Below are 25,772 nucleotides of genomic sequence, written 5' to 3' on the forward strand. Positions count from 1 at the left end.
TTAGCCAGGCATGGGGGCGCGCACCTGTAGTCCCAGCTACTTGGGAGGCTGAGGCAGGGGAATAGCTTGAACCCAAGAGGCGGAGGTTACAATGAGCCAAGATCGCGTCACTGCACTCCAGCCTGGAGACAGAGCAAGACTCCATCTCAAAAAAAAAAAAAAAAAAGGAAGAATATGCTGAATTGATTCTTTAAACATTTAAACGTTAATAACGTAAGTTGCTTCTCTCACATGGTCTTAGTAGCCATGGATTAGTTTTGTTTTAGGTAAAAGTTTCTCTGAAAATTTTCTACAGCTTTGTTCAAAGGATTCTTTTTGTCTCTGACCTACTTTTAATGTCTGCATTTTTTTGGAAATTCAGAGTCATAGAACTCCTCTTCTCTCTGTGTAAAGCATTCAGATTAAGCTGCTGCCCATCATTGCAACAGCTAGGGGCTGAGCTCCTGCTCTGAGTTTTGGGTTTATTCTGTCCCCTGTGGCAGAGTGCTGTAGTCAGCCGAACTTATACTGCTGTCATGGACAGTGCTAATAATAACACTGCTTTTTGCTGGAGATGTTAGTTCTCACTTATTCATTTTAAAATCTTTTGCTGGAAGTTTTAGTTCTTGCTTATCTAATTTTAAACGAATATGAAAGACAATTTAAGTGATTTTATACATTTTAATTTACTCATCTACATTTTCTTGTATTTTTTGCATTAAAGTGTACCCCTCTGCTCTTTCTGTCTTTCTGTGGAACACTTTATTTTTAGTGTCCAATTTTTAAAAGGAAAACATTTTGATAACAGTTTTGGAGTAATGGCAAACCAAACACACATTCTAATTGTCTACTTGTACAATTTGTTGGGTAGGTACCGCAGGGGGGAGAATTAAATATACATGAGGAAGAGAAAAAATCTTTGCCAAGAATTTCAGTTATTATCACTTATGGTTTACCCATATTGTCATAAAAGTAAGAAAATGGGAGTTATTTTCTAACTTTCTGTCACAAAATAAAGATTATCTAAAAATAATAGTGTTATTTTTGTATTTTGTTATTGATTTTATTTTGTCAATACTGGATAAGTTGCAGATTTATCATAATGCCGTTAAAAGATTTTCACAAAAGATAAAGAATGCCAAAGTCCAGATGTAAGCACCATATTCACCCTCAAGTGCTGTTCAGCTTAGACGGCATTTACCCGTAGAAAGTGTAAGCGTTAATTTGTAGTTTGTTTCACATAATTGGCTGAAACTGTTAAGTATTAAAAACAACAAGAAACTGCTTTGTGTTCTTCTGAGCAATCACTGTCACTATATTATGTCCCTTAATACAGATCGTACTAAAGACTTAAAATCTCGTGTGATGTTTGAAAATCGTTTGCTTTAGTTTCCTTTTGTTCAATAAGCAAAACAATTTGATCTTAGCAACCCAAACCTTATTTTTTTGTTCCAGCTCTGTTCAGATTAAGGTTATACTTAAAGAATCCAAACTTTAAAATAGAAATTAGTTAGGGATTATTTAATGGGGAATATTTGCAAAGTGGTTTTTTGGGTAGCTAATTCACCCTTTGCAGTTATAGTACAATATTTACACATAAAAAAGTAATTGACCCACAACTTTTTGGAACATACTTAGGTACGCTAAGCTGCATTTTTTGTTGTCAGGCTCGTGACTTGTTAGAAAAAGCAGTTGGCTGCCTGTGTAGAGCAGGACTTATACTTGGAATGTAGTTTAATTTTTGTCTGACTTTTTACCTTTTTTGAATTTTTTTCCCTTAAGACAGAGTCTCGCTTTTCGCCCAGGCTGGAATACAATAGTGTGATCTCAGCTCACTGCAACCTCCGCCTCCTGGGTTCAAGCAATTCTCCTGCCTCAGCCTCCTGAGTAGCTGGGAGTACAGGCGCCCGCCAGCACGCCTGGCTAATTTTGTATTTTTGGTAGAGACAGGGTTTCACCATGTTGGCCAGGCTGGTCTTAAACTCCCTACCTCAGGTGATCCATCCGCCTCTGCCTCCCAAAGTACTGGGATTACAGGTGTGAGCCACCATGTGATGTTTTTACGTTGAAAACAAATTCCTGAATTGATGGGTATATTTGCTTAATATATCCGTGGTTGCTTTGACTTTTGTTCTGACTGTTGAGCTTTTCAGTTATCATTTTACTTTTGGTTAAATTCACTTTTGAAGTTAGTATTTTGTTTTGGGGGGTTTTTTTTGGTTTTTTTTTAGGTGGAGTCTTGCTCTGCCACCCAAACTGGAGTGCAGTGGCGTGATCTCGGCTCACTGCAACCTCTGCCTCCGAGGTTCAAGTGATTCTCCTGCCTCAGCCTCCCAAGTAGCTGGGACTACAGGCGCCCACCACCACGCCTGGCTAATTTTTATATTTTTAGTAGAGACAGGGTTTCACCATGTTAGCCAGGCTGGTCTTGGACTCCTGACCTCAAGTAATCCTCCTGCCTTGGCCTCCCAAAATGCTGGGATTACAGGTGTGATCTACAGCGCCTGGCCTATTTTTAATTAATTTTTTAATTTTTTGAGACAATGTCTTACTCTGTTGCCCAGGCTGGAATACAGTGGTGCAATTATGGCTTACTGCAGCCTCGACCTCCCAGGCTCAATTGTTCATCCCAACTCAGCCTCCCAAAGAACTTGGACTACAGGTACACGCCACCATGCACGGCTAATTTTTGTAGTTTTTGTAGAGACGGATTTTGACCATGTTGTCCAGCTAGTCTCGAACTCCTAGGCTCAAGCGATCTACCTGCCTCAGCCTTCCAAAGTGCTGGGATTACAGGTGTGAGCCACTGTGCCCGGCCAGTGTAGTCTTACATGTTGGTGTTTACAGAGGAATTGTAGGACCTTTGAGCAGATAAATACTTCATAACAAGAGGTTTGTTATTGGTCAGGTTGCTGTTCTCAGATCTGCCTAGCAAGGGTGGGTGTAATTGTAAAGAAAGCTTGTATGTTTGATTTTCTTTTCTCCGTATCTTCTCTTATGAATTTGAATGTTTTAAGGAATTAAATCAAAGGTGGATGAGCTAAAAGCAGCCTATGACCGGGAGGAGTCCACAAACTTGGAAGAATATGAGCCTAACACTGTAGCCAGTTTGCTGAAGCAGTATTTGCGAGACCTTCCAGAGAATTTGCTTACCAAAGAGCTTATGCCCAGATTTGAAGAGGCTTGTGGGAGGACCACGGAGACTGAGAAAGTGCAGGAATTCCAGCGTTTACTCAAAGAACTGCCAGAATGTAACTATCTTCTGATTTCTTGGCTCATTGTGCACATGGACCATGTCATCGCAAAGGAACTGGAAACAAAAATGAATATACAGAACATTTCTATAGTGCTCAGCCCAACTGTGCAGGTACATGGTCTTCTCTACACACATACCCTATGGTGCTGACGCTGGGGAACTGGGGTAATTTTCTATTGCTGAGTCACATGTAAAGCAGTGAACTTGAGAAGACAGGTAATGGATTAGCTTGAATACAGGTCTTTTCCTTTCATAGTTTGGACAGTGTCAGTGTATAAGATAATACACTTGCCCTTTAGCTTGTAGTGATGTAATTTGAATGTGGGACAGTCTTTGATGTGGGTTTATAAACAAGGTCTGATGACAAGGATCCTTCATTAGTGGAGGAGGAGCCCATGGCATCTACAGTTACAGAGTTCATGTGTAGAATTTTAGAGATGCCAGTTATTTCATCAGTAGCATAAGTGCTTCATTGTATCACAGACACACATCAATCTCAGGCACAAAGGGACCTAACGTTAATTCGTCTGGTTGAAGATTTAGCCTGAGGATTTCGGTGTGTTAATTGATATCTTTTTACGACATACATACTTGGCTTTCCTTTATTGCTGCTCAGTTGGTGCTGTCATAGAGTATATGTTTTCTTTTAATTAGAGTTAATGATATTTTGCTCAGGCCAATAAAAAGGGAGATGGTAAGTTATATTTATTATCTTAAGCCCTGTTTTTGGCCAGTAGTCTGAGTCACCGTAAATCACTGTCACTGTTATTAGAGTGTGTTTTCATTTACTAAAGAGTCTTTCACTTAGGCAGTGGCTCACACCTTTAATGCGAGCACTTCAGGAGGCTATGGCAGGAGGATAGCTAGAGGCCAGGAGTGCAGCCTAGGCAACATGGCAAGACCCTGTCTCTACAAAAAAATAAAAAATTAGCTGGGTGTGGTAGCATATATGTGTGGTTCCAGTTACTTGGGAGGCTGAGGTAGGAGGATTGCTTGAGCCCAGCAGTGAGCTATGATCATTCCACTGTACTCCTCTCTGGGTGACAGCAAAATTTTCTCTCCAAAAAATAAAGATTCTTCTGTTACTCATTGGTTACACTTTGAAAGCAAAATGTTTCTCAGATTTTAGTTTGATCATTCATATTAGGGTTTCAGGATCTGGTAAATATTACATTGATACTTAATGTTGCTATAATATAATAGAGGTGGTTGTATCACAGAAGAGTCAAGTGCGCTGTGAGAGTAAGTTGTAGGTAGGAAGCAATTTCCTGTGGCAGCTTTTCAGCCAGCCTAACGCCCTGGTCTCCTGGCATGTGAACATCCACACTCAGATGCTGGCTGTGTCCTGGTATTTGCTTCTGGAGTGAGGGCTTTCAACCTCAACCCAGTTTTACTGCTGTGGTGCTCTCACTTCCCTCACGGTCCTCGTTCAGCCCATTGTATCTGTTAAAATATCGCAAAGTAAGTTGAAAATAAAGAACATAAGATGTTTTAGCTGGGCATGGTTGCTCACGCCTGTAATCGCAGCACTTTGGGAAGCTGAGGTGGGTAGATCACTTGAGGTCAGCAGTTCGAGACCAGCCTGGCCAACATGGCGAAAACCTATCTCTACTGAAAATACAAAAAAATCAGCCAGGCATGGTGGAACACACCTGTAATCCCAGCTTACCAGAGAGGCTGAGGCAGGAAAATCGCTTGAACCCGTGAGGTGGAGGTTGCAGTGAGCTGAGAATGTGCCACAGCACTCTAGCCTGGGCTACAGAACGAGACTCCATCTCAAAACACAAAACAAAAAAACAAAACAATACTCAAAAAAACATAAGATGTTTTAATCAGTTAATACTGTAGTGATAGAAGAAAAAAAACATGGATGGGCATCAGCTTCTCTATCCTTTTCTTGTTTTTTTTCCCCCTTCAATTCTTTCTGGTGCTTGAATACATGATTTAACTCATATTTTATGAGTTTTCTTCTTAAATTGACCATTTTCTTCTTAAATGGACCATTAACTAGCAAAGACTGTGTTGTCAGTACTGGGTAGAATTTTCTTTATGTGTCCAGGATTAAAGGATATATTACGTTAGACCCAAGTAACTGAAATAGAATGAAAATTTTAACGGTTTTCTTGTAAATCTTTTTTTCTTAGATCAGCAATCGAGTCCTGTATGTGTTTTTCACACATGTGCAAGAACTCTTTGGAAATGTGGTACTAAAGCAAGTGACGAAACCTCTGCGATGGTCTAACATGGCCACGATGCCCACACTGCCGGAGACCCAGGCGGGCATCAAGGAGGAGATCAGGAGACAGGTGTGTGCGCCCTGCCTGCCACAGCCTGCCTCTGCACTGGCCATTGTGGAGTCCGCTGGTGACGGGCTCTTGTTTCGTGAGCACTTTGTGTGTGTCTGGAGCTATGTGAGGCACACTCAAGTCAAAAATTCCCATCTGGTACTGTTTCATGCCGAATAAGTCGGAATACCATGGTGGAAAGAGCATAGTTTTTGGAATCAAAAGACCTGGCTTTAAATTCTTGCTCTGCTCTTAGTTAACTGATTTGAGGCGAATTCTTAACCACCTTATGCGCTGGTGTTCTTGCTTTAAAATGGACCCCCTTAAAGGATTGATGTGAAGATTACCACGAATGAGACAATACATGAAACATGCCAGGCACGTTGTAAATGGTCTAAAAATGTTTGCTTTTTTTGGACAAGGTTGCTGTCATCAGCCATATTTTACAGATAAGCATATTAAAATTCAGGGAAGTTAAGTTAACGTGATTATTAATTATAGACCCAAGATTTGAGCCCAAATCCTGGGCTTTTTTACTATGCTATTTTGATAGAAGTAACCGTGCCGTGTTTGTGTATGTGTGTAATCAAGACTAAGAAAGGTAATTACGTTTGATTCTTTATTTGCATGCACTTTATCAAACCCCTGCTTGCGTTTCTTCCCTTGTGTCTGCCATGAGCTCCCAGTTCTTAAGCGAGTTAATGACGACGACATTGGAGATGGGGATGTTGATTACGTATTATTGAACCAATACAAATTAGCGAATAATTCATTGGCAAAACAATAAGAATGATTTTTCAGTCATATCAGTGCCATTATTTTACTCTAATGAAATAAAGGATAATTGAAAAATAGTTGATTCTTCATCTTTAGAAATTGCACGTGTTGTTAGTTTAAGATAAGAGGATATGGAATGCAACTTAGTGTGTGGCATTGCTTTCTAGGAGTTTCTTTTGAATTGTTTACATCGAGATCTGCAGGGTGGGATAAAGGATTTGTCTAAAGAAGAAAGATTATGGGAAGTACAAAGAATTTTGACAGCCCTCAAAAGAAAACTCAGAGAAGCTAAAAGACAGGTGGGTTACTATGTTTGATACCTCATGTTTATAATAGAACGTGTTGGAGTCTTTTATATCCTTTATATGCTCTTTTAAGTATTTTCTTTCTTTCCTTTTTCTTTTGATGTTGACCAGGCTGGTCTCAAACTCTTGGCCTCAAGTAATCCTCCCACCTCGGCCTCCCCCAAAGTGCTGAGATTACAGGGATGAGCCACCACGCCCAGCCCAAGTTCTTTCTTTTAAGAATATTATAGATAATGTCACTTGAAGTGAACTTCTCTGGTGGGAAATTTATTCACTAAAATGTTTCTAGTCCTGTATTATTGATATTGCAGCCTGGTGTCAGTCACATGTTTCAATGTAATCTAGAAAGTTTTTTTGTTTTATTTTTTTGAGACAGGATCTCGCTCTGTCACCCAGGCTGGAGTGCAGTGGCATGATAATGGCTCACTGTAGCCTCGACCTCCGGGGCTCAAGGGATCCTCCTACCTCAGCTTCCTGAGTAGGTGGGCCCACAGGTGTGCGCCACCATGCTCAGCTGATTTTTTATTGCCTGTAGAAATGGGGTCTTGTTATGTTGCCCAGGCTGGTCTCAAACTTCTGGGCTCAAGCAGTCCTCTCACCTCCCAGAGTGCTGGGATTATAGGCATAAGCCACCATGCCTGGCCCAGAAAGTTTTGTTTTAATTAAAAATGAATTTACTAAAAAATTTGTCATTTCCTGCTTGGTTATACCTGTAAACAGGGCTTTCTGCAGATGAGAAGCAGGCTGGATGGTGACACACCTGCGGGGACTGCTGGAATCTGAGGCATTTAGTATTAGCTCTTTGGGAATGTAGTGATGAGGGTTGCCTGGAAGGTCCTGAAGATCAGGAGAGATTCTGTTTATGTAGTAATAAGAAGAGGGGCATGCAGTACCTGATGAGTTTAGGGTACGCCAGTCAGACTTTTGAGTTCCCTCTTGTTTAGTGTGTGTTGCTTGGTTCTGGGACTGTGAGTGGACCAGCCACAGCAACAGTAAAATCCCAGATATCTGGATCACCTGAAAATCCACATTGGAGATCAACTGCAGCATCTAAACAGCACATCCAAGGATCATTCGTCAGCCCTTGCCTGAATTGGGGAACATGGTAGTAGGTCTCTGTTGTGGTTGTGTTGAAAAGACGAAGGCAACCCGAGTACTTCTGTTTCTTTGAGGTCGGAGGTTTGTATTCATGTGGAGGATAGCTTTGTGAGACGGGGCACATTCGTGGAGCTTTCGCATGGCACTCCGGGATATGTAATCCAGCAGAAGCCCTCTGCGTATTTCCTTCTTCTCCCTAGCTCACCAGGTTATCTATCTCTTGCTTCCTTTACAAAACTCTTCTTTGTTGTTGTTGTTGCCGTTAAAAATTTCCCTTCACGTCTCAGCCTAGAATCAGGTATTAGAGACGGACCACTCAGGCTTCAGGGGCAAATTGTAATTGTTAATCATACGGCATTGCCAGTCAGCCTTTAAATGAAGAGTCCCCTGACTGACCTAGGACAGGGCTAATGGAGGTTTGGCTTTTGTTTATCTTGCTTCTGCATCTCGCTTACATAAAGGAATCATGATATAGCAGCCAGAGCCAATATAAGAAGGGATGGATTAACTTTGCTTTACCGATTTTCCCGATGCTGTGTTTTCACGCCAGCTCATTAATTCACAAAATGCACAAAAGATTCCACAAAAGTCTAATGTATTTTTGTGTATTAGCAATTCACAATTAGATATTGAAACTAAAAAAAAAAGAGACCTAAATAAATGGAGAGAGAAATCATGCATGTGGTACAGAAGATTCAATGTCGTTAAGATGTTAGATTTTCCCAAATTTCAACTTTGAGGAACAAATGACTTTTAAAGAAAGAAGTAACTTATATTAACAGACTAAAAACAAGAAAAACCCACAACATCATATCAGTAGATGCAGAAAAAGATTTGGTAGAATTCAATACTTATTCATGATAAAACTCCCAGCAGATAACTTTCTCAGCCTGATGAAGTACATCTACAAAGAATCTACAGTTATCATACTTAATAGTGAAAGACTAAATGCTTACCCTAAGACTGGTGTACACTGGAGGGATTTCTGCTGTTACCACCTCTATTCAGCATCGTACTGGACGTTCTAGCCAGTGCAATAAAGCAAGAAAAAAGACATGCATATTGGAGAGAAATAAATTTTTATTCTTGGATAACATGATTATCTGCCGAGACCAGCTCAGTCGGGGAGACCCTAATCCAGCGGCACTAGAGGAATTAAAGACACACACACAGAAATACAGAGGTGTGGAGTGGGGAATCAGGGGTCTCACAGCCTTCAGAGCTGAGAGCCTCGAACAGAGATTTACCCACGTATTTATTGACAGCAAGCCAGTGATAAGCATTGTTTCTATAGATTATAGATTTACTAAAAGTATTCCTTATGGGAAATAAAGGTATGGTCCAAAGTAAAGGGATGGGCTCTGGCTAGTCACCTGCAGCAAGAGCATGTTCTTAAGGCACAGATCCCTCATGCTATTGTTTGTGGTTCAGAAACACCTTTAAGCGATTTTCCGCCCTGGGTGGGCCAGGTGTTCCTTGCCCTCATTCCGGTAACAGCCTTCAGCGTGGGCATCGTGTCCTTTACAAACATGTCACAGTGCTGCAGAGATTTTGTTTATGGCCAGTTTTGGGGCCAGTTTATGGCCAGATTTTGGGGGCCTATTCCCAACAGTTATCTACATATAAAATCCTAAGGAATCTACAGAAAAAGAACTAATCAGTGAGTTTAGCAAGGTTGTAGGTTACAAGATCAGATACACAAATGTCTAATGTATATCTATATGTTAGAAATGCACAACTGGATAGTAAACCTCAAAAAAAAAAAAAAAACACCTAAATAAATGGAGAGAGACATCATGCATGTGGAACAGAAGATTCAATATTGTTAAGATGTTAGGTTTTCCCAAATTGATCTGTGGGTCCAATCCCAATCAAAATCCAAACAGATGGTATTTGTGAAAATGAAAAAGCTCTTCTAAAATGGATGTGGAAATACAAATGACCTAGAACAGGTCAACAGTTTTGAGGAAGGACATAACCGAAGACTGGAGGACTCATACTACCTGATTTCAAGACTTGCTACAAAGCTGCAGTTAATTGAGACCATAGGTATTGGATACGGATACACATACAGAATAGAAAGTTCAGAAGTCGACCTACACATATGTGGGCAATTACTTTTTAATGAAGATACTAAAATAATTTAGTGGGGAAGGGATATTCTTTTCAACAAATAGCACTGGAACAGATGCAAAGAAAAGAAAAACTTTATCCATACAACATATGCAAAAAATAGCTTGAAATGAATCATAAACTAACACTAAAAAAGCTTCCAGAAGAAAAAAAAAACAGGAAAAGATCTTACTGACCTTGGCTTAGCCAGTAATTTCCTAAATAGGACACAAAACTTATTATAAATGATAAAAGAAAAATTTGAGAAACTGAATTTCATTAAAAATTTAAAAACATGATCTTCAAAAGGTATTAAGAAAATGAACATCCAAGCCAGAAGCTGTGACAAAATATTTGCAAAAACTTGTGTCTGATAAAGGACTTGAATTTTTTTAAAAAAATGTTTCCAGTTTAATAAGAAAGCAACCAGTGTTTAAAAGGCAAAAATTTGAACAAATACTTTACCCAAGATCATATATAGATGACAAATAAGCACATGTAAAGACTCTCACCATCATTAGTCATTAAGGAAATACAGATTAAAAGTACTCTGAGATAACAGTATACATCAGCTAGAATAGGTTGCTCTTAGTAATGCAAAATGGTGTAGCCATTTTGAAAAACAGCTTGGCAGTTTCTTATAAAGTTAGACATACTGTTACTTACCATAGCACCCAGCCTTCCCACTCCTAAGTATTTATCTAAGAGAAGAAAGCATTTGCCCTCACAAGGCATGTGCGAAATGTTCCTAACAGCTCCAGTGACAATAGCTGACAACTAGAAGCAACCCCAATGTCCGTCAGTTGGTGAATGGATGAACAAAGTGGAGTACATTTATTCCACGGCATATTGCTCAGCAACTGCTGATACAGACAACCAAGTAGATGAATCTTAAAAGCATTGTGCTGGCCGGGTGCGGTGGCTCAAGCCTGTAATCCCAGCACTTTGGGAGGCCGAGACGGGCGGATCACAAGGTCAGGAGATCGAGACCATCCTGGCTAACACAGTGAAACCCCATCTCTACTAAAATACAAAAAAAAACTAGCTGGGGGAGATGGTGGGCGCCTGTAGTCCCAGCTACTCGGGAGGCTGAGGCAGGAGAATGGCGTGAACCCGGGAGACGGAGCTTGCAGTGAGCTGAGATCCGGCCACTGCACTCCAGCCTGGGCGACAGAGCGAGACTCCGTCTCAAAAAAAAAAAAAAAAAAAAAAGCATTGTGCTAAGTGAAAGAAGCCAGATAATCACATTACTTCCTGATTGATTCAGTTATGAAACTCAGGAAAGGAAAAACTGCAGCGATGGAGACCAGGACAGAGGTTGCTAGATGTCGGCGGATGGTGGAGGAGCCCAAGGGCACTTTGGCGATGGAAATGTTCTAGAGCATGATGGTGGTGCTGGTTCCTTATGTTTATGAACACTAAATTCTGTGCTCAAGATTTACCCTCCTGACCACACCCTCCCTAAGTATTACATAGGTCACTTCTGTGGAAGGGTACCAGAAACGGCAAGCACATTCACCAGAATTGAGTATTTTTGACAGTGCAGGCACAGACTAAGATTTCCATGTTATATTCCAAGCCCAGTTACCAAATGCCCATCCAGCTAGATGGTTCATCTGACTGTTACTGTTTCCACTCGAGGAAATGAGAAGGACACGTGTGAATTTGTTGAATATGTGTTACACATAGGCTGAGCAGTTCTTTTTTATTTGTCTCACTTGACAGGAGTGTGAAACCAAGATTGCACAAGAGATAGCCAGTCTTTCAAAAGAGGATGTTTCCAAAGAAGAGATGAATGAAAATGAAGAAGTTATAAATATTCTCCTGGCTCAGGTAACCTAAAATCTTTTCCTTTTTTTTTTTTTTGTTTTGTTTTTGAGACGAAATCTCACTGTTGTCCCCCAGGTTGGAGTGCATTGAAGTGATCTCAGCTCACTGCAGCCTCCGCCCCCCCGGGTTCAAGCGATTCTCCTGCCTTGGCCCCCGAGTAGCTGGGATTACAGGCACCTGCCACCACGCACAGCTAATTTTTGTGTTTTTAGTAGAGACGGGGTTTCACCATGTTGGCCAGGCTGGTCTAGAACTCCTGACCTCAGGTGATCCACCGGCTTCGGCCTCCCAAAGTGCTGGGATTACAGGCATGAGCCACTGTGCCCGGCCTGCAAGGCTCTTAATGGTCATTTAAACATAACTTGAGAAGCTCTAGTACAGATGTGAATATTTTAACCAAAATTATAAAGTGATTTTGAGGGCCTGTGTCTGTTGTATTTGTCCCTTCCTTTATGTTGTGTTTGTTAAAATGTTCGGTTATGGCGAAAGAAACGACCTTATATTCACTAATGACTCCTTACTGGGCATTGTTCTAGATGCTTAATCTCATTTGGTCTAGACACAGGTCTGAATTATAGGTCTTTTCTCTGATTTCCAGATTAGTGGTACTTGTTCCATATTAATGAGATCAGATTTTTAAAAATATTTTAAAAACCGTTGTTCCTAACATTACAAAGTCTAGGATCCTTGAAATGTTAGGTACAGATTTTTTCTAATAGTTGTTGCTAATAACACCTTTAAGATATTTTGATTTTATTCTTTGCAGGTGAAAGTCAATTGTTGGAGGCAAATTGTCTTATTAGTCCTTCACTGATTTAACAGATATCCCTTTTGTGCCTCCTGTATTCCAGGCATAGAGCTGAAGATGAGCTCGTTTCTTTCCGTATTTCTCAAGTCAGCCTCACTTTGTTCTGGAAATTGCCAGAGTTTAACCGAAAGGAATGAAGTTCTAGGCTCTGACAGCATTGTGTCTGGGGTTCCAGAAACTCATGTGGTTTCCCTAAGGCCCAATAAGTTTCAGTCCTTCTCTGTCACCTCTGAAACATGTGTGGTTTTGCCTCGCAGGAGCACACAACTGTTTTCCCTGAGGAGAGGATGGAGTCCCAGGTTATGTCTTTGTTTCAGGGTTCTTCAGTCTGGCGTTTGTTGGAATGTTAGCTTTAGTAGGTATGCAGAAGTACAGGAAAGACATCTGTGTGTTCGAAAACATTTGCGCACTACTGTGCCCTTCATCTCCAGGAGAGAGCTGCTCAGCGCTCTTGCTGTTTGTGGGTAGTTGATTTTGGCATGTGACCATGGCGAGTAGTTACCTTCTCAGTACCGGCTCGTGTGGAAAGAACGTCTGTCCCCAGCTCCTCATCCCCACAGCCACCTTCTGTCACTCTCTTCAGTTTTGTCTGCCTTGCTGCTTTTCTAGGTCGGAGGGGCTCTCTAGATCTTGGGCAGATGGTGATTTTTTTCCCCCATTCTTTTAATAAGACTGATGATCTTATCAGTCTTAGAAATGGATATTCTGGTAAAGCAGAATATTGACTATTTAAATATCTTTGGGCCAGGCACGGTGGCTCATGTCTGTAATCCCAGCACTTTGGGAGGCTGAGGCGGGTGGATCACCTGAGGTTCGGAGTTTGAGACCAGCCTGGCCAACACGGTGAAACCCTGTCTCTACTAAAAATACAAAAATTAGCCAAGCGGGATGGCAGACGCCTGTAGTCCCAGCTACTCAGTGGCTGAGGCGGGAGAATCACTTGAACCCGGGAGGCGAAGGTTGGAGTGAGCCTAGATTGCGCCACTGCACTCCAGCCTGGGTGACAGAGTGAGGCTCTGTCTCAAAAAAAAAAAAAACCTGAGGACTTTAAAGAGGATGGTGGCTTATGGAAAGGTGGAAAACTTTCTGTGATGATCTTCCCTTCACACTGATCTGCCTTAAAGGTGACGCTGACACCAGCCAGACACCTCTTGGATCCTTCTTTTCCTAGTGACCCCACCCAAGGTCACCATGGCCCTACCTATGTCTACTTTCCTGGGAGATGGGGAGGCATTAAGAGTGGGAAGCCAAAGCCAGTTTCATCCCTCAAGCCCTGGCTTCTCCCTGTGTGGTGGCCTCACAGGGGCCTTTGCAGTAGGAAGATACGGGGTTCCTGTGTGGCATTTTGTTATTGAGAAAAATCTAGTCATTCTCCCAAAATAACTTTACCTTTTCTCAAAGAAGCCTTTTCTTGACCCTAATGAAATAGGATGTTTTTGGTTGTATAGTACGTAACTTGTGTTCCGCACTCAGTGGGGCTCAAGAATTCAGGGCAACGTGGGAGACCCCAAACAAGTGACATTTCCTGGGCTAAAACTCTGCGGTGTTCACCAGTGATCATTATTTCAGGAGAATGAGATCCTGACTGAACAGGAGGAGCTCCTGGCCATGGAGCAGTTTCTGCGCCGGCAGATTGCCTCAGAAAAAGAAGAGATAGAACGCCTCAGAGCCGAGATTGCCGAAATTCAGAGGTAAAGGAAAGCCAAGGTTTTGAAGCTTCTGAGACTGTTTCTTTAAATATAACCATAATTGTTTTAGCTCTCAGACTTTCCTACAAAAGAATTAGGCATGTGAAATTAATCATCTTTAAGTTTCTTATTTATTAGGTCTTAAGAATGGTGTTACATTGAGTAGAGTCATGAAAACGTCGTAAATGTAAAAGGAGGTCACAGACAAGCACGCCCAGTAGCGTCTTCCTTTGTCTCTCACCTTTGCAGTCGCCAGCAGCACGGCCGAAGTGAGACCGAGGAGTACTCCTCCGAGAGCGAGAGTGAGAGTGAGGATGAGGAGGAGCTGCAGATCATCCTGGAAGACTTACAGAGACAGAACGAAGAGCTGGAAGTGAGTTTTGGGGGAAAATAGGCAAAATGCATACTATTAGAAAGTTGTAGAGACCACATATTTCCCCTCAGAATTGTCCTTTTTCTCGCTCACCAGCTGGGAGGCTGAGTAGAGAGGAATTGAGGGGGACCTCTCACCGAGAGTCTGTAGGACATTAGTCTGTAGCTAAGTGCTGGCCAAGCAGATGGCACCTGTGTGTCTTCCTCAGGCTGTGAAGTGGCGTTCCGTGACTTTAGTATGACACGTAGAACCTTCTCCAACCGATGTAAAGGCAAGCCTCACCTGACTGTGCCAACTTGAGCAGCTTTGAATGACCTAGTCTCTGTTCCCAGAGAAGGTGAACAGAAAAATCAGCGCTAGTGATGGAAGGAACAGTCTCCCGAGCCTCCCTGTGGGTGAGGCAAGAGACAGTTTCTCTTGTCCTTAGCCCGAGAAGCAGCAGGTGAGAGGGAATCGGTGCTAAGAAACTAGGAGAGGCTGCAGAGTGAAGAGAAGGCGGCAGAGATGAAGGTCTAGATCACAATTTCCCTTCTTACCCCAAATAAAACATTTGTGTCCAGATATTTTGCCTAAGGATTGAGTGAGAGAAGACATCCTCTTCAGAGAAAGGAGTCTAAGGATAGAGGGACGGCTCTGTGTCCCTCTTTTGGGTTGGCTCAGTGGCTGGTGCGAACCAGAACTACACCCTGCACAGAAAAGCAGAGTGCCACACACAGCCCCCGACTCTGAGGAGGAAAACAGAATCCAGAAGTATTGTACTTGGAGTGTAGGCTGAATTGCTGTAATAAAGAGAATAACACAGTGGTTTAAACAAGATGGGTCTCTTGTGTGGCAGGTGGTCCAGCCCATCCTCCTCCACACCAGCTTTTTCCACGTGGGGTCCAACGTGGCTGCTCTGTCTTGCCACTCTTAGCAGGACTGAGTTAGCAGGGAAGGGAGAAGGCATGCCCAGTCGCCAAGGACAAGGTGCACGCGTGGCACTCGGTGCTTGCGCTTATGTCTACGCCCCTTTTGCAGAGCCAAGTCCATGCCACACCCACGCAAGGGAAGCTGGCACCTGCCACAGAGTGGGAGGCCATGGCGAGCAGGGCCGCTGCTATTCCGCGGTACCTAAACTCTGCCGAGTATGTCCAGATGATTTAGAATTGATAGTAATTTTCTATGGTTTGATTGAGTAGGACATTTCAGAATGACAGTAATGCCATTCACAAAAGACAAAGGATAGTCACCTTTGAAACAAATCTAGTTTTTTATCTGATCTCTAACTCCCCTAATTGCTGCTAAAATTACTTGTATTTTCTCCTTAAGGGCTGTTCAGAAGCCAGTTCAAAGTTATGAGTTGTCTATTTTAAGCACTAGGACACTGAATTATTAAAATGACGGGTTTCTGTTGGCACATGGATGTGTTTCTCTCCAGTAACCAGGAGCGGGGTTTCCAGCCTCACATTCTGAGGAGTCACGTGGCCCTCACTGCGCACGGTGCATTCCCGCTGTTTGTCTTCTGTTTCACAACCCATTGACTTAAAACCAGATTCCTCTGTAGGATGCCCTTGCTAACCGGGCTCTGCTCCTGGGAAATCGTCCTCTGACTTACTTAAGTGATAACTGCCCTTTCTGTCATTCCCCAAGATAAAGAACAATCATTTGAATCAAGCAATTCATGAGGAGCGCGAGGCGATCATCGAGCTGCGCGTGCAGCTGCGGCTGCTCCAGATGCAGCGGGCCAAGGCCGAGCAGCAGGCGCAGGAGGACCAGGAGCCTGAGTGGCGCGGGGGTGCCGTCCAGCCGCCCAGAGACGGCGTCCTCGAGCCGAAAGCAGCTAAAGAGCAGCCAAAGGCAGGCAAGGAGCCGGCAAAGCCATCGCCCAGCAGGGACAGGAAGGAGACGTCCATCTGAGCAGCCTGCGTGGCCGTCTGGAGTCCGCGAGACTGAAAGGACCCGTGCATCTTACTGTAACCCGGGGGCCAGGCCGGCTCTCCCGCTGTACATTCTGTAAAGGTGTCTTCTCTTCTCAGACTCTTCCTCTGTCACACGTCTGACTCCTTCACGTCAGGCTCAGGTTCCATGGGAGGACGAAGCAGTGGACACATGGTGGGCTTTAGGGACAGATGAGTTTTCCAGATAGTGTCAGCTTATTTGAAGATTAATTTTCTTTGTTAACTTAAAATAACTTTTAACCCTTGAGTGGCTTCTTTTTAAACCAAAAATCGTCTGTCTTTGCTTTTTTATCACAGCAGAATCAGGATCTCTTTGTCATTCAAGGGGGAACCACACCAGGTCAGCGCTGCGCCTGCTGTGGCCGCCGCGAGCCACGCCCTCCGGGATCTCTGGTACCGTCACTCTTGCTTGTGCCTTCCACACCTTCTCGGTGCAGGTCCCTGCGGGGGAGCTGCCTCGCGTTCTCTGGTCAGAGCAGCGCCTGGTGGGTGTTCCCTGGCCCACCCTCCTCTCTCTCCCCCTCTGCAGTTCCAAACCGCAGTCCATAAGCCCGAGTCACCAGGACGGCCTATCTGGCCACGGATGGGCTGCCTGTGGAGCCCGCCCACCCGCCCCGGGCAGCGCAGGCCTGCGGGGAGGAGGCCGCCCGTTCCCGCGGGTTCCTCACTGCGGGGACCAGCAAAGGCCTTCTCACTGGGTTGGTCAAAGGTAGTCACCTTGGCCTGGCGCATCCACAGAGGATGTTGCTCAAACCAGAAATCTTTTAAACGACTGACCTTCCTTAAAAACGGCATGACTGATTGCTTGCTTGGGCTAGAATGTACACGTCTCCTTGCCTGAATAAGCCATATATATGCTCTTAAACAAAAGTTTGAAATTATCCATATCGTCTCAGTGAACCTACTGGTGGACTGACTCCCAACTGACAAGATTGAGCAATAGAAAAAAAATTCCTTTCCTTTGAATGGTAACTGTGATTCGCCCCACCCCATTTTCTTGTTTCTGGTCCATCCGATGAGACATGAGACGGATGCTCTGAGGCTTCTGGGAGGCTGGGCCCTGGAGGCGCCGTGCTGCAGGTGTGCTGTCAGAGCGAACAGCACCCTGGTGAGACAGGCCAGGCTCGTGGCTCGGAAGACAAACCCCACACACACTCAAGGGGACGAAAGCAAACCCCACACGAGGGCTCCTCCTCCTCCAGGTAGTATTTATTTTCAGCACCTGTTTGATGCAGTTTTTAATCCTCTACCTATTGCACTGTTGTGACTCGTTGGCCATTATTTGATTTTTGTACAAAAAAAAAGCTTTGTTATAGAAATCAGCATACTATTTTTTTAAATCTGGAGAGAAGATATTCTGGTGACTGAAAGTATGGTCGGGTGTCAGATATCAATGTGCAAACGCCTTCTTGCTGTCCTGTCGGTCTCAGTACATTCACTTTGTAGCTGCTGGCAATATCGAAGGTTCCTTTTTTGTTTGTGTAAACTCTAATTTCTATCAAGGTGTCATGGATTTTTAAAATTAGTATTTCATTACAAATGTCTCAGCATTGGTTAACTAATTTTTGCCAGGACCATTATTGATCAAGCAAATAAATTCAACAGCCATTTGGGAAAAAGAAAAGCTTCTAGTGTTTTGTATACATTCTTCCTGTGAGGAGACTGAGAACTCTGCGGCTGGTGAGGAGGTGGTTGAGGCACTTCTTCAAGGCCAAGGGGGAACACAGTGTTTTGTTTTCAGCTCACTTTGTACCCCTCACCTCTGCAGACACGGGGAGAACCCCCGACCCCTGGCATGCATGCTGGCCGTGGCGTGCCTCCCTTCCACAAGCCCACGCCGCTGCAGAGGCAGCCTGTGTTTGCAAAACCCAGCGGACTGGGTTGGGTCTGCGGTCTGAGCAGCCCCTGGCTCCGCTGGGAACTGCATACAAGTCCACTGGCCTGGCTTGGCCCCAGGCATTGCCATTTACAGACATTTGCATTTCACACGGTAAATGAGGACTCAGCACAGTCAACCATAATAAGCATGTCTGGGATAGACTGGTCTAGAATAAAAATGAAGTTTCCATTGCTTTTTTTGCTTTGAAAATCTGTCATTGAAAGCTTAGACAAACAGCCGACTTCTCTGTTTTGTGTGGTTACATCTAGGATGTTAAATTTATATAGCTAAATTCTCCTTGATGGGAAGTCTCAGATGCCCGGATGGGACACATTTAGCGTTGGGAATCTGGAGATACTGAGGTGTGAGACCTGAGGTCACCTCCCGAGATGGGCTGCAGTGCAGCGTGATCTTTTTTTTCACTGCAGCTGTTTCTGTGAAGAGCACACTGCTTGTTATGTGCTAGGATATCTTAAGAACACACACACCTTCTGTGTCCGGCCAGGCGGAGAAAGATGCAGCCTTGGCATTCTGGAGCTCTCCACGGAGACAACGCGCCCAATTCCACGTCTGCAGCCTCAGCCCTGGCCCATGATTCTCACGAGGGATAGAAGGAAAAGCTTGAGTCAGTTAGCAGGCAAAGCCTTCAGCGTAACATCCTACAGCTTTTAGGGAAGGTGGGCAGTGCCCCTGGAATGTTCTAGACTACAGCCCAGGAGACCCAGGAGATATGATAGCAAGCCTGGGCAGAGGAGGGGGCAGAAAGGCCCTGAAATGCCACATATACGGGCTTTTTTGCGGAGCAGGGAGAGTGCCAAATTCAAGTTCTTTACCCCCAAATACACCATGTTAGCACAGCCACTGCTTTAAAAAAAATGCTGCTACTAGTGTATGATTCTAATGCAATTTACAAAACTGAAATACTGGGGGCCAAAAGTATGTAACAGCAGACAGTCTGCAGCTCACACACGAGGCTGTATCAAGGGGCCAGGTCCTCCTCCAATTTCTGCTCTGATGCTTCCACCCCACACCCTCCACAGCTACTCCCCAGCCCTGCCCCCATTACCCACTTCCTACATTACCTGTGGATTCCTTCCCAGTGAAATCTGTTCACTTACATTTGCAGTGTGTAAATATCTGGGTTATAATGTGAGAAGCAGCAGCCAAAGGCTTATTTGTAATAGTATAGAGAGGAAGCAGCCCACGTATTCTTAAATCCCACACTGAAGTTCAAAGGAACTTATTTTGACTTACTGAGGAGTCCCTGCTGGCTAACTAAATAAAACCAAAACTCACAGAAGCACCAGGGGACTCAGGCCAAGGTTTTCAAACCAGGCTTACAGGAACATCGAACATTTATACACGCAGCACTTTACAAAACCACCTTCGCAGAGGACCTCCTTTGCCTGCAAAACAACCTTGTGAGAAACAGGGCAGGTTTTACTGATTCCCATTTTACTGATGAAGAAATCGAGGCTCAGAGATGCTTGATTGTGTCTCAGGAGCTTCAAGACGACCCCCCCACCGCCCGCCCGCTGTCTTCGGGGGGGGGGGGGGGGGAGCTCCAAGCTGTGCCAGACACTCGGCACCCACCTGCCCTTAGGGCTGTAGGCAGGAGCAGGAGGAGCACCCAAGAGGCACCTGCTGCTGCCAAGAGCAAGACCCCGGGGACACAGGCAGATTCCAGAGAAACTAATAAGCTAGTTAAAAGACAAGTATTTTCATCTGGTTTCCCCACTTTAAACTAAATCATTAATACAGGTCACAAATTGCATTTATTGGTAGACATCTAGAAAACAAAAGTGTATATATCTCTCTCTATAGATCTTATTAATAAATTTTATTTGGACAAGAGAACTTGTGCCACAACAGTTTTAACAGCATGATTAAAGACTGCAGCACTCCCAAGAGTGGTCACAGGTATATACAGGATGTGAAGAAGTTGCACCTCTGAGCTGATCATGATCAAGTTAAAAACACCAGACATACATTATATGTCTAATAAATTTCCTTCAGGTCATGACCAGCATGAAAAAATCAGACACAGACACTCAGCAACCATTCTGTAAATGTGTACAGCAATATGCTGTGCTTAAGAGTTCAAGTCAATCCTACTTTTGTGTTAGCATCAAGCCCTCAGGAGAAGTAAAAAACCCTCCTTTCCCATTTACACACATCAGAAATGATTCACACACAGGGCTGGGCTGGACAGCTGGTCACACAGCCCAGCAAGTCCTTGCTCCTGGGAGAGAAGAGTTAGGGCTGATATTGAAGGTCTCTTTCACATCTGGGCAAACGTGTGCCTTCGGGCTGTAAGAATTTCATTTGTTGGCTGTTAAATAAAACCAGGAGAAAGCAATGCAGGTCTCTGGGAATCTCATCCCTTCCATAAGGAAAATGCTCTGCCAAATTCGAGTTTCATTCAGTCAGGAAGACGGAAGGATTTAAGGCTTCGGTGACAATTATAATCCTCTGAGAAATTATTTCCCCTTAAAGTCAAGATAAGATAATAGTGTTTACTGTATTTTCTCTTGACTCTTAAAATCCCTGGTATTGGGTATAGGCAACTTGCACCTGCAATGAAGCCTGCAGGAGAGGGAAGTCGCTTCTCCCCCGAAAGCTATCCCAGGTCACATACGTGCGGAACACCCACTGAACCTCGGCTCTCATGGAAGCAGAAGAGACACCGAGATTCAAGCCTTCTAGTAGGTTGAGGATGCTGTGCTCATGGCATCTTCAGAGATTTTGGTACTGGCAGGGTGGATGCTTGCAAAATACTTGACATCGCTGTCCCGGTCCATCTGAAGAGCCATGATGGTCTGCTCCACAGCCTCCTGGTGGCAGCTGGCAGAGGCCAAGAAATAGTCTGGAAATGACACGTGCACAGGACAGATGAAACCAGTCCAACGGAACATTTCAGAGTTCGGTCAAGTATGAGTATAAACAGTTAAACTGGGTATTTCCACAAGTACAAACAGAAGCCACACTGAAGCATAAACAGTAATCCAACCTGATTTGTTACAGGAAGAAAAAGTGCCAGAACAGAAAGAGTTATGAGATTTATCTTGTTTTTATAAGACTAAATCTCATGATATTCAATGACAGCTAAGGAATATTAAATTAATAAATTAATAAATAGATGAAAACATTACACTTCTTAGCTATTAAGTAGTAGTAAAAGAAAAACGCTTCCAAACACCAACTACAAAAAAAAAAAAGGAGAAAAAAAGCAGCAATATTCATTTATCCTTATTCTTTGATGTCTACTACAAATTTCTTTCTGTGCTTCATACATCCATGCAACTATATATTGATGAGGTGTTTGGGTGGCGGGCGGGGTGGGGGTCGATTAAATAAAATAAACCATCTTTAATCTTGAAGACATTATAATTTCCAACAAAACAAATACTACGGGGCATCTGTCTCTTGCTTAATGAAGAGACGGAGGGAGAGCAAACACAGGTACCAGCCCCCATACTGAAGATTGCAAGATTGCAGTGGCATGCTGCCAGCCAATGGTTTGCACAGAAAGAGAATGAATACCCAATTTTAAAAACTAAGTTTTAGGTCGGGCACGGTGGGTCATGCCTGTAATCTCAGCACTTTGGGAGGCTGAGGCAGGCAGATCACATGAGGTCAGGAGTTCGAGACCAGCCTGGCCAACACGGCCAACATGGTGAAACCTCGTCTCTACTAAAAAGATAAAAAATGAGCTGGGTGTGGTGGCAGAGGCACCCGTAATCCCAGCTACTGGGGAGGCTGAGGCAGAAGAGTCGCTTGAACATGGGAGGCAGAGGGTGCAGTGAGCTGAGATCGCACTACTGCACTCAAGTCTGGGTGACAGAATGAGACTCCGTCTCAAAAAATCAAGCAAACAAAAAAGCTAAGTTTTAAATGATAAAAATGATACATGCCTACGATAAACTCCAACTTCAACAGTAGAGGGCTAAAAAACCCCTTTCATCTTCCATGCCCTCTTGGGAGAACCACCAGGACAACTAAAATATTTCCTTCCACCAGATTATTTTCTCTGAGCAGACAATACTACTGCTTTGATATCTGTTGATCAGTGCAGTCGACAGACCTCCCTCTCTACTCACACACTTCTCCTAGTAGAGTCACTACCTACCTTTTTCTAGTAGAGTTTGCCTTAAGGTCTTCGCAAGCAGCACTCGCACGTTAGGAACCCTGTCGTTTGCTAAGGTCAGCAGATGCGGCATCAGATGCACAGCAAACTGGTCCATGGGAAGGCAGTCATCCTCAATGACAGTCTGGGGAAAAGAAACAGCTGCTCTAGGCTTCTCTGTCAATGCAGTCAAAAACTCGACTACTGGCTAACAAAATCTCTGAGTGACCACAGGTACAAATTTTAGTTACTGCTTTTTAACCAAAATTCCAGGTACTTGGGAACTCAAATAAAAAAGGAGACAATTAACTGCCCACATGGACAGACAGTTTTGAAACTGCTCTATGGAGACCTCGAGTGTCCATTCACACTTTCATTTTCACACCTGAGCTCTGGGTCCCAGGCATGGGCACCCTCTAGTGGGAACCGTGGTACGGTGTATGTGCGCACAGTATGTGTGCGGGGTGGTACATGTATGTATGCCCGTATAATATGCAGTGAGGAACACGCATGTGCACTGTCAGATGTACACATGCACACGTCTGAATGTGTGTAGAGCAGAACACACACATTCCAGGCATGTGGTGTGTAGTGTGGAACATGCATGTAGAGCAGGCACGTGCCAGCGTAAGAAGGGGCTTGGCTGGCTGGGAGGGAGGGGCCAGCAGATGCCCAACAATGGGGACGGGTGACCCTAGAGACAGCCAGGCTACCGTAAGGTTCTGTTTCTTAAGAATAAGGAAGAGGATGAGAGAGAGGTAGGAAGTCAAAGACGACATTCTTCTAGGAGAAACACTCACACACAGGTAAGCCCAGGGCCTCGCTTACCTGGCAGACAAAGACAAAGGCTTGCCGACCAGACCACTTGGGACATCTGCCAAAGTTCTCCACGAGTTCATTGATGAGGTCCACTCCGAACGTCGGTGGTGTTGCCGCGTGCAGCTTCTTCACCATCTCGCTGACCTGGGAGGGTGAGTGTGAAGTGAGGAACAGCTTCCAATCTATCTAGGATCTCAGAGTTTACTGATCTAAAATTTTAAAAGTTCAACACATACCAACTTGTAGGAAATCCAACGAACAGAAGAAACCTTGTCTGCACACAGATTCAGAGCAATGGGACGTAAATAGTCATAAACATCTCTGGGACTATATAACTCTAGAAGTAAAATCAGCTGTCTACAAAAAGGAATTACAAAAAGATAATGTTTAAAAATAGGCGAGACAAATGAAAACAGGTTCTCATTTAAATAATCTGCAATACTGGATGACTGAGCACCTGTCTCAAACACATGCAAAGAGGAGCGACTAAGCAGACCTCACCTGTACGCTTACCTCCAGTCTCTGTGCATCTGGAAATGCACTTACATGCTATTCAAGTTCCTTAGAGTGTAAGGAAAACAAAAGCTGTAGAGTTCTGCATCCATGGGAACTGAGACAGAGCAAAGCACTTCCTAGTACGTTCAACTGGAACATGGCCCACACTGATCCATGGTTATCGTTTGGAATGTGCTGAGAAGCTTCCATCAAGTTTCTCAGTAAGAAGTTCACAGAGAGAGGGAGTCTGCTGTATACCTGTCGAGGCTCTGAGGAGCCTTCCTGGAAGGGACTTGCTAGGGATAACAGACGGAGGGTACCCTCCAGCGACCTTCCCATCACATCTGAGGGGCCCTGAGACTCTCATGACATCCACCAGGCTAACCGGAAAGCTTCAATGATGCCCTTGAAGAAATACCTTGGATGTGAGACTTTTGCCTTTCAGATTTTATGTTCAATATGATTTACATTTCTAATAAGCAGGAAGTCAACTGTAACATGAATGTAGATTATGCAGCCCTGACAAATGCACCTGTGTATACAAACATACATCCTCAAACAGACACACATACTTTTCGACCAAGTTCAAAATCAAAATTCCACATAGAACTTCAGTTTCTGCTTAGAATACAGAAAACTGCAAAGAACGTCACTGACCCTCCAGTAGAAAAAGCTACATAAACTTCCAGATCTTTTCTTGAGCCCAGCAGAGAGCTGGGGTTGCGAAGCACCCGAACCGCCTAACTCCCCACGAGGGGAAAGAGAACTGTCCCTCAGCAGAGCCCGGAGGACAGGGCACCTGCCAGCACGTAACAGGGTGGGGAGACATCAGCTCGAATTGTAGCCAGCTGCCCAGGGCCAGATGGTGGCTGGCACGAGCACGGGGTGGCTCAAGCAAAGCCAGATGTGCCCGACACAGGGAGCTCACATCCCTAGGCAACCTTCTGACCTTCTGACTTCCACAGGGTACCTGCCTTCCACGGGTGCTTCAAGAAAGACGGTCAGGAGAAACAGGAGCGATGTCTCACAGCAGGCAGAAGCGGCTGACGGACAGCCACGAATCACCAAGCACTCTGCTGGGCCCTTCACTCACACAAAGCAAAAGGCTTAACCTGCTGGTGGAGGGGCCCAAAGCCTGTCCACCCTGTGGGCCAGCAAAAACACTGCAACAGGGGGAGAGGAGAACTAATGCTCCTTATTCCAGGAGGAGCTGCAGGAAGTCCTGCCCAAGACCAAGCACAGATAGCAGGTCCCACAGGGGTGCAGGTATAGCTACACCCTGGGTGGAATACTCGCACTACAAGACCACTGGTGCCCCAGCTCCCACCCTCAGCAAACGGCAATGGTAGTGGCAGCCCACAGTGAGGAAAATTGAAGCCCCAAATACACTGAAGGTAACCACAGCAATGACAAAACGCAAACCCAGCTTGATCCTGACTAGCTGGACTCACATCCCGGCACTACATGGCAGAAGAGGAGGTGTGCATTTCGAGTCAGAAGTGGGCAAGCCAGAACTCAGTGGAGCGGCGTCTTCAATACACTGAAAGACAAACTGTCCGCCCCACATCCCATACTCAGCAAAGACGTCATCTGAAAATGCACGTGAGGTCTATAATCCGGAATATATAAATAGCTCTTACAACTCAACAACACAACGTAAGATAAACAACCCAATTTAACAATGTGCAAGAGACTTGGATAGACATTTCTCCACAAAATATATACAAATGGTTAACAGGCTTATGAAAAAGTGTTCAACATCATTAGTCATTAGGGAAATGCAAATCATACCACAAGAAGGTGCTGTTCCACGCCCATGAGAACAGCTAGAAACGATAAGCGAGTGACGGATATGCTAACTGCCCTTATCTGACCACTATCCAATATGTATTGTAACATCATTACATACCTTGTAAATATGCACAATTATTATTTGGCCAATTTAGAAATATTTTTACAATTTAATAGGAAAACAGGTGTTAGTGAGGACATAGAGAAATTGGAA

The 25,772-nt window shown here is 44.2% G+C and overlaps 2 protein-coding genes across 3 annotated transcripts in view; one reads left to right on the forward strand and one right to left on the reverse strand.

The window, feature by feature from the left end:
* Positions 1–18,555, forward strand: part of RALBP1 (ralA binding protein 1) — a 62,914-nt gene extending 44,359 nt beyond the window's left edge. For both annotated transcript variants that reach the window (XM_011936606.1, XM_011936607.1), the window contains exons 4-10: positions 2,997–3,346; positions 5,380–5,541; positions 6,465–6,596; positions 11,538–11,645; positions 14,020–14,141; positions 14,388–14,511; positions 16,141–18,555. In XM_011936606.1, coding sequence (XP_011791996.1) covers positions 2,997–3,346; positions 5,380–5,541; positions 6,465–6,596; positions 11,538–11,645; positions 14,020–14,141; positions 14,388–14,511; positions 16,141–16,407 — 1,265 coding nt within the window. In that variant the 3' untranslated portion in view covers positions 16,408–18,555. The remainder of the gene's footprint in view (positions 1–2,996; positions 3,347–5,379; positions 5,542–6,464; positions 6,597–11,537; positions 11,646–14,019; positions 14,142–14,387; positions 14,512–16,140) is intronic.
* Positions 18,556–20,028: 1,473 nt separating this feature from the next.
* PPP4R1 (protein phosphatase 4, regulatory subunit 1) overlaps positions 20,029–25,772 on the reverse strand; it is a 72,925-nt gene continuing 67,181 nt past the window's right edge. The window contains exons 16-19 of the mRNA XM_011936609.1: positions 23,509–23,629; positions 23,282–23,416; positions 22,457–22,598; positions 20,029–21,193 (exon numbers count right to left, since the gene is read on the reverse strand). Coding sequence (XP_011791999.1) covers positions 21,030–21,193; positions 22,457–22,598; positions 23,282–23,416; positions 23,509–23,629 — 562 coding nt within the window. The 3' untranslated portion in view covers positions 20,029–21,029. The remainder of the gene's footprint in view (positions 21,194–22,456; positions 22,599–23,281; positions 23,417–23,508; positions 23,630–25,772) is intronic.

Source organism: Colobus angolensis, unplaced genomic scaffold (assembly GCF_000951035.1).
Source record: "Colobus angolensis palliatus isolate OR3802 unplaced genomic scaffold, Cang.pa_1.0 Scaffold155, whole genome shotgun sequence".
NCBI classification, from domain to species: Eukaryota; Metazoa; Chordata; class Mammalia; order Primates; family Cercopithecidae; genus Colobus; species Colobus angolensis.